The sequence below is a fragment of the Syngnathoides biaculeatus genome, chromosome 15, assembly GCF_019802595.1.
Source record: "Syngnathoides biaculeatus isolate LvHL_M chromosome 15, ASM1980259v1, whole genome shotgun sequence".
NCBI classification, from domain to species: domain Eukaryota; kingdom Metazoa; phylum Chordata; class Actinopteri; order Syngnathiformes; family Syngnathidae; genus Syngnathoides; species Syngnathoides biaculeatus.
In genome coordinates, this window is record NC_084654.1 from 923524 (window position 1) to 933045 (window position 9522).

General features: G+C 40.5%; 1 protein-coding gene across 1 annotated transcript in view; it reads left to right on the plus strand.

Annotated features, from left to right (window-relative positions):
* Positions 1–8428, plus strand: part of gabrr2a (gamma-aminobutyric acid type A receptor subunit rho2a) — an 83447-nt gene extending 75019 nt beyond the window's left edge. The window contains exon 9 of the mRNA XM_061843710.1: positions 6568–8428. Coding sequence (XP_061699694.1) covers positions 6568–6903 — 336 coding nt within the window. The 3' untranslated portion in view covers positions 6904–8428. The remainder of the gene's footprint in view (positions 1–6567) is intronic.
* Positions 8429–9522: the final 1094 nt, after the last annotated feature.

Here is a 9522-nt window from a genome sequence, read left to right on the forward strand (position 1 = left end):
AAACTCGCACATTTCAGCCTTGACGTACAGGTCATGTAAAAGCAACCACTGCAACACCGCTTTAACGTGCTCAAATCTCATCAAGGGGCATAAAGACATTAATGCTGAGCATTTCGCGTAATACATCATTGACAAAGCTCTGAAACACTTCGGGAGTCTTCGTGAGATCAAAAAGCATTACCAAATACCTATAATGGCTGGTGGGTGTGTTGAATGTAGTCTTCCACTCATCGTCCTCTCATATTCTGACGGGGTGATCCGTATTCCTCAAATCCAGCCTGGAAAAAACGTTCCTCTCCTTCAGGAGGTTAAAGTCTGTGGAAGTCAATGGGATACCTGTTTTTTTCTCGTCATGTTCAGTCCAGCGGCACGGTGGCACTGCTGTTGAGTATTAGCGTAACAGTTCTTAGGAATAGGGTTGAAATTCTAGTGTGGAATTTGCATGTTTACCCCATGCTTGCGTGGGTTTTCTCCAGACATTCCAGTTTCCTCCATATCCCAAAAACATGTATTACTTGGCTCTAAATTGCCCCGAGGTGTGATTGTGAGTACGACTGTTATTTGTCTCTATGCACCCTGCAATTGGGTCACAACTACTTCAGGGTGTACCCTTCCTGCTGGCCGATGATAGCTAGGATTGGCCCCAGCCCTGCTGCGATACTTGTGAGAAAAAGCAGCTCATGAAATGGATGGATGTATTGATGTAATTAAGCCCTTGATAGTCTATGCAGAGTCACAGGGACTTATCCTTCTTTTTCACGAAAAATAACCATGGTCCTGGCAGTGACGATGAGGGCCGAATAGGTCTGGCAGCCAACGACTCCACTTATTGTTTTATGGCTTGATGTTCTGGGTCTGAAAGAGGAAAAAGCCACCGATGAGGCGGTGAGGAACTGGGCAGTAAGTCAATTGCGAAGTCACTGCTCTGTGCGGTGGAAGCGATTTGAACTAGGACTTCGAAAATAATTCATTCAGGTCATGGTAGCAAGAGCGAACTAAGGATGAATCCGGATCTTCTGCTGAAGTGTGTGGATTTTCCTGAACGGAATCTATGTTCCTAGTACTCTGTAATGGGAAACAGGTTAGAGTTCCCCATGGCTTAATTTGCCTGTTCGATAAAGGGGTTGTGCACTCTCAACTATGGATCCCCCCAAATTATGTTATGATTTATTGAATCGAAGACATGAAAATTAATGCGCGCAGGTTGTGAGTCTTCCACGTGAGAGTCAGTACGGTGGGTTATCTTGCCAAGAAAACTGCCATCAGCCGCATACAAGTTGTGGTAGTGCTGAACCTCGAAAGTCCTCAGACCAATGCTCCTCATGAGGAGTGAGTTTAAGATATTGGCATCTGAACCCGAGTCAACGAAAGCTGTCGTCTGGAGTGGCTACCCCTCTAAACATCGAGTGACTTGAGGCAGCGCCTGTACTGAGCGGTCTTTAATGAGGTTAAGAATCACCATTGTCCCTCCTGAAGAAAAGCTGGCAAAAACCATGAGGCTGCCACTACCATTTTTTTTACAGTGGGGATGGTGTGTTCAGGGTGATGAGCTGTGTTGCTTTTACGCCAAACATATTGTTTTGTATTGTGGCAGAAAAGTTTAATTTTGGTTTCATCTGACCACAGCAACTTCTTCCATGTTTGGTGTCTCTCCCAGGTGGCTTGTGGCAAACTTTAAACGAGACCTTTTAAAGATATCTTTGACAAATGGCTTTCTCTTCCAAAGAACCCTGCCATACTAGAGACATTGACCTCTCTCACCACATTAAGATTCATACTCACAATCAACGTCACATCTTTGACTTGGTAATTTAAAGGATGTTGAAAATTATATCAATTAACATGAAGGATATGCCTATTTCTGACTATTTTTGTGTATTTCTTTTAATTACTGATTTTTCCAAAAGTTCACGGCTCTATTTCTATTCAGAAAAAGGTATTGCCACTAAGTTTATGGAGACTGTAGGTATGCCACGAACTGTGAATGCTGAGACAGTTGATGAACATTTGGACAATTTCACCACGAAAATCTCAAATATCACAAACGTAGTCACTCCTCTTAAAACTAAAACAATCTTCAGGCAACCTAGAACACCATGGAGGACCACAATAATGGTCAAGAGCTTCTCATCAAAGTGTCAGAAAGCAGAATGTCAGTGGTGGAAAAACAACCCTTAATTGACTATGACCTCTACAGACAAAAGCCTTTGTAATTTTAACCAAGATTTAGTCAGAGCTACACAGCAACCCTTTTGTGAAATCATCAGTAAGAACTTACACAATACTTGCACTCTGTTTGCTGGAATTGACAAGTTCAACCAGCTCCCTGCCCCCGAATCAGATAGCTCCAGACCTCGTAACAGCTGATAATTGCAATGAGTTTGACTTTTATTCTACACGACATAAACATCCTGTATCTTAGTTTTTGCCCATTGGCTATTGTCGTAGTAGCTTCCTGGCATCCCATTTGCTCGGAGGGATGTCAATCTTGAACCATGATGCACATCCTGTATCTGGATTTTTGTGCCACGAAAGAGCTGTATTCACATTGGCTTTCACCACAGCATCGTCCTGGCATTCCTTTGGCTAGGAGGGAGATCAGTCTTTACCCATGATGCTTTGCGTTTCCCTTGGACACTTGACTGTCACCGAATCACACAAGCACACATTGGAAAAGTTCAATCTTTTTGTGATTTTTGTTATTTGCAAGTTTATTCATTGTTCTTCACCTGGGGCCCCAAGAAACTTTAGTGGAAATAAGTGGTGTGCGTGCGCACATTCATACGTATGTTTTCTCTCAGCTGTGAAATGTTTGCCTACTCCTCCCTGCCCCATGGTGCCTTTTGCTTATCACTCAAACTTCTCTTCGCATAGTCGACCAACCCAAAAGGCAAATGAACATAATTTTATTTATTCTTTGCATTATGTACTTTTAATGCTTATTTTTTGTGGGGTGGAGGGTCGTGGGGACTGGAATCGATTAGGCTAATTAAATGTAAAATCTGCTTCTATTTAAGAAAAATTACCCCAAAAAATTTTATGAAACGACTTCTTAACGGATTAATTTCATCAGTCGAGGTGACACCTTTGGGTCAAACTTAAATTTTCACTATCATAGCTAGGAAGATTATAAAGTTATGTTTAGCAGTGTCTCCAGATGACAATAGATCAGTTGAAGTGTTTTTGTTTTCTTCAACACAAGAAGGCGCCACAGGGGCGCAACTGGAGTAAAGAGCATTGGCCTTACAGTTCTGAATACCTTGGTTCAAATCCCGGCCCCGTCTGTGTGCAGTTTGCATGTTCGTGCCTGCATGGGTTTTCTCCGGGCACTATGGTTCCCTCCCACATCCCAAAACCATGCATTAATTCGAGACTCCAAAGTGCCCATAGGTGTGATTGTGAGTGTGGCTGTTGTCTGTCTCTGTGACTGGTGGACTTGAGCGTTGTGTAGTTTTAAAAACCACGTCGAGACACAGGATTTTTCTCTTAGGCACTTTATTTGACACAGCTGCCGTGAACAAGGCGAAACAAACACTTTTTAGTATCTGTAGCTAGGACCACAATGTATATCGGCGAAAATGGGAGATACCCGACATATTAACGAACATACCTGCCGTGAACAAGGTGAAACAAACACTTTGTAGTATCTGTATCATCAAGCTAGGACGTAGACAAGTGAAACAAATGCATTATCCTTGGTACAGTGAAGAAAATAAGTATTAGAACACCCTGCTATAATGCAAGTTCTCCGACTTACAAATGATGGAGGGGTCTGAAATTTTCATCGGAGGTGCATGTCCATTGTGACAGATAATCTAAAAAGAAAAATTAAGAAATCATAATGTATGATTTTTGTAACGATTTATTTGTGTGATATACCTGCAAATAGGTATTTGAACACCTGTTTATCAGCCAGAATTCTGACCTTCAAAGACCTGTTAATCCACCTCTAAAAGTCCACCTCCACTCCATGTATATTTCTGAATCAGAGGCACCTGTGTGAGGTTGTTAGCTGCATAAAGATACCTGTCCACCCCATACAATCAGTAAGACTCAAACTTGGAACATGGCCAAGACTAAAGAGCTGTCCAAAGACACCAGAGACAAAATTGTACAACTCTCACACGGCTGGAAAGGGCTATGGAGAAATTGCCAAGCAGCTTACTGAAAAAGGGTCAACTGTTAGCGCAATCTTTAGAAAATGGAAGAAGCTAAACATGCCCGTCAATCTCAATCGGAGTGGAGCCCCATGCAAGATCTCACCTCGTGGGGTGTCAATGATCCTTAGAAAGGTGAGGAATCAGCTCAGGACTACATGACAGGACTTGGTCAATGACCTGAAAAGAGCTAGGACCACCATTTCCAAGGTGACTGTTGGTAATACACCAAGCGGTCATGGTTTGAAATCATGCATGGCACGAAGGTTCCTCGGCTTAAACCAGCACATGTTAAGGCCCGTCTTAAGTTTGCCAATGACCATTTGGATGATACAGAGGAGTCATGGGAAACGGTTTTGTGGTCAAATGAGACCAAAATGGAACTTTTTGGTCAAACTTTCACAAACCATGTTTGGAGGAAGACGAATGATGAGTTCCATCTCAAGAACACCATCCTTACTGTGAAGCATGGGGGTGGTAGCATCATGCTTTGGGGGTGTTTCTCTGCATACGGGACAAGACAACTGCACTGTATTAAGGAGAGGATGACAGCGGCCATGTATTGTGAGATTTTCACTTGGAGGCTGGGACTTTCAACATGACAATGACCCGAAGCACACACCCAGGAAAACCAAAGGGTGGCTCCTTATGAAGCATAGCAAGGTTCTGGCGTGGCCCAGCCAGTCTCCAGACCTAAACCCAATAGAAAATCTTTGGAGGGAGCTGAAACTCTGTGTTTTTCAGCAACAACCCAGAAACCTGTCTGATCTAGAGAAGATCTATGTGGTGAGTTGGCCAAAATCCCTCCTGCAGTATGTGCAAAACCTCATGAACAACTACAGGAAATGTTTGACCTCTGTAATTGCAAACAAAGGCTACTGTACCAAATATTAAGACTGGTTTTCTCAGGTGTTGAAATACTTATTTGCAGCTGTATCACACAAAAAAATCATACATTGTGATTTCTGGATGTTTCTTTTTAGATTATCTCTCTCACAGTGGACATGCACCTACAATGAACATTTCAGACCCCTCCAAAATTTCTAAGTGGGAGAACTTGCATTATAGCAGGGTGTTCAAATACTTATTTTCTTCACTGTACATAGAATACATACAATACTAAAAAAAATACTACAAAGTGCGAATACTTGTCAACCACGATGAAGCTTACGACAACCTACATCGGTGAAAAGGGGACGGATGAAGATGGTCGCGGGAGGGTGTGTCCCCTCTAAATGTACGTGGTGTACAAGGGTTTAATTGCAACTTTCCACTCAGGGTTAATATGTCATGCAACTATTTACAAATTTTGTGTGATTGTAAAAATAATGAAAAATATACTTTTAACTCTGTCACACTTATGTTCCCTGCAATTGGGTGGCTATCAGTTCTGGGGGTAGCCAACTATTATAGCTGGGATATGCTCCAGCACACCCATGACCCTCGTGAAGATAAGTGGTTCAGAAAATGTATGGATAAACCACAAGAAAACTGAGATAATTGTTTATGGCAATAAAAGAGGATTAGTGAATAACTGGACTCACTATTTTTCAAAACCAAAGACTGAGTCCAAACCTTGGTGTTCCAATAGATTCTGACCCAATTTTCAACATATCAAATCATCATATCAAATCAATTACTAAAACTGCCTTATACCATCTACAGAACATATCCAGAGGCTTTCATGTGTCAAGCAGACCACGAGATGCTCATTCATGCTTTTGTCTTTCGTAGATTTGACAATAGTAATGGTCTTCTGGCTGGACTCCCCAAAAAGAGCATTCAACAGCTGCAGTTCGTTCAGAATTCTTCAACTCTGGTTCTGGCCAGAACAAAGAAGTTAGAGCATATAAATCCAATTCAAAAGTCTTTACACTGGCTTCCAGTCATCTTTAGAATAGATTTTAAAGTTCTGGTACTTATTTCAGCTTTTTTGAACATTTCTTGTTTTTAAAAGGTGAATTAAAGGTTATTTTTTTCATAATTTATAGACCTCCAAGATGCAAAAAAATGGAATTGTGGCATTTGTTGAACTATTGTTTGCATTTAGCCTTTATGCTGCACACAAATAAGTTGCCAACAAAGGAGACATCAGCTCCAAGTGTGAATGTTTTTAAAACCAGGTTAAAAATGAGTATTTTCATGCATTTTAGATTATTTCCACTTTTCATATATTTTTATTATATTATATTTCTTGCACTGGAAGCTGTTTTAATTGTACTTTTATTTCTTTTTTTTGTTTGTTTTTCAATGCTTTTAGTTATGTAAAGCAGCTTCTGTATGAAATTGGCTATACAAATACATTTTGTTTGCTTTGTTTTACAAAATGTTTAAGTTTGCTTTTGTATTATTATTAACTTCATGTATTGTCATATTTCTCGTTAATTTTTTCACATTTCTTTCCTAATAGTCACTACCCTGCACATGTGGCATTTCCCAAACAAGAACCATGGCAATGTTAGATGAGACCTACAGCGAGGCTGACACCAACAGTCTTGCCGGCTACACTGTAGAGCCCATGGTGCCCGAGGAGGAGCAGGAAGGAATGCATGACGTTTCAGAAAAAAATGAACATATGGTGGTTCATCTGTCAGTGAGCAGTGAGTCTACCACAACAAAGAAGAAGAAGAGCCTACGTACCCTAAACATCATCCAAAACACTCATGCCATTGACAAATACTCCCGTATGATTTTCCCTGGATCGTACATTTTCTTCAACCTTATCTATTGGTCTGTCTACTGTTGAACACGCACCTGATTTAGGTCTGCAGTCATAGAAATTTTTACACAGAATACATCCTGCATTAAATAATAAATTTCCCAACTAATTAAAAATGTCTTCTTGGACCATGTCTGGTGCTTGTGGACATTTTCTAAACACAACACAAAACATTTGTGCTAAAAATTATAGAACATTGTATGTTAAATGAGTGCTATATTGTAACTTATTTTTTATTAATATTTTTTAGTTAAAAGAAATTAAGAAATTTGCAGCGCTTATGTCATATACAGTACTTGCAACAGTTTTACAGATTTCATATGAATTGTAATTAATAATTAATTCCTTGTTGTAATGTGCTGAAACAAAGTTTTGATTTGGTTATCTCCAAGTTAGGATTCTGCCCGAATTGGAAAAATTTCCAGGGCTCCAACAAAATAGATGCAGTTATTTATTTGAAAGGCATATGAGAGTTGAAATGTGTTGGGTTGGGTTGGGTGTTATTACAATCTATCGGTTCTAATGCTCACCAAACCGGAAGTATTTCATTAGGTTTTACCCATTTGATTGGATTTTGTTTTTCAGGATTTTTTACTTTTTTTGTCTTTAGGACAACATTTTGCCGCAGGCCATTGTTTGGGACAACTTAAATATGAGTTGAAATGGCATCACTGAAAACAAATTTCTTGAACTCTTAAGCAGGGTGTTACTGGATATTACCAAAGAAATGATAACAAAAATTCTGTGTCTCGACGTGGTTTTTAAAACTACACAACGCTCAAGTCCACCGGTCACAGAGACAGACAACAGCCACACTCACAATCACACCTATGGGCACTTTGGAGTCTCGAATTAATCCATGAAATATCAAAAATCATGAAGATGGCTCATAATACATACAGGAAAATTAGATTTTCCGAAGCAGGAATAAGAGGTAATGAAACGGGAGTTTTTTTTAATTTGCTCAACAAAGTGTGATGTCTGATGTTTTTGAGTGGACCTCTGCCAACAAGGATAAGAACATTCCAGCAGATGATTGATGTTAAACAAATGCCTATCGTGTTTACTGCTCAATCCGTGAACTCCATTTTTGAGGAATGGAAGCACCTTTACAAGGATGATAGTATTTGTCTAAAGAAACAAGCGATGAAATGAATCACTTCCAACATATTGTGCTGTGTGTGTAACCCAACAACACCATCCAAAATTGAAAGACAAAGTAATGAGGAACAAAAGACAAGACAGCACTCTGATGGACAGCGGATCAAGAAGAAAGGTTCACTGCCAACCGCTGTACATCCTAAGGAGTTAACCTCAAAGCCAAAATGAGAATTCATATTTTACAAATTTTCACCAACCCAGCCCTTTTCCATTTTACCCAGTCGAACTTACTCTCTCGGATTTCACTGAAGAGATAAGAACACTGTCAATATCAGAATCAGAATCATCTTTATTGGCCAAGTATAAAACAACACGTGTGGAATTTTACTCCGGTAGTTGGTCCTGCCTGAGTACAACATACATGTTAGTACGAAGAACAATAGACACTCAATTGACAGGGATTTTTTTTTTTTTTCTTATAAGAACTGACAGTTGTGTAAAGTTCTGCAAGGATGCAGTCTTCTGGCATTTAGAGCAGTTAGTTAGTCCAGCCCAATAACAATTGTGCAGAGGGTGGCAAGGTTCAAGCAGTGTATGCAGTTTAAAGTGACTACTCGTGTGTATATAATATTAATGCAGATTGGCCCACAAGGGTATGACAACAACGACTCAAGGCAGAAAACTGGCAGCGTGTTGCATTGGTATTGTAGGTTAGCTGTTCAACAATTTAATAACTTAATTGCAAGAGCGAAGGAACTGTTGAAATGCCTAATAGCTTTGATTTGCATTGATCTGTAGCTCCTACCCGATAGAAGGAGCTGGAAGAGCTGGTGGCCAGGATTAGGGGGGTTTGATAGGATCCTGCCCGCTCTTGTCTAAGTTCGAGTGGCGTGAAAGTCCTGAAGATTAGAGTGGTGCCGACAAACCATTCAGCAGTTTTAATTGTCCGTTACAGTTGGAGTTTGTCCTTTTTTTGTGGCAGCACCAAACCAGACAGTGATGGAGGTGCACAGTACTGATTTAATTACTACTGTTTAGAACTGTCTCAGCAGCTCTGATAGCAGGCTATGTATCATCAGAAGCCACATGACGTACGTACACACAAAGCCCCCCACCTCTGCTTTGTCAGAGTTTTAATTCGAATCACAGCGATGCTGGCTGTAGCCTGCTAGGTGCACGCTAGCATCGGGGATATTCGGATGAAGGCAGGTGTCTCTTATAATGACACAGGTGGGCCGTGATTTGAACCCTCGGCCCTCAGAACTGTGACAGCAATGCTCTACAGTTGCGTCACTATGCCGATTCTCAATATTATCTTCCGACACATGTATTTGCTCGTTGTTCCCTCCTTTGTCCCACACAATTGCATCGTCAACATTTAAAACAACAAACCAATGTGTTTGAAATTATTTCCCATCAGATTCAATCAGAGAGTGCCTTGATGAATGTAGCGCTTTCTCAAAGTACTCCGGGATAGAACTAGAGTTACCATCAGTCCACCATCTTTCCCCTTCTTCCACATTTCTTAACTCAGTTCTGATGTTA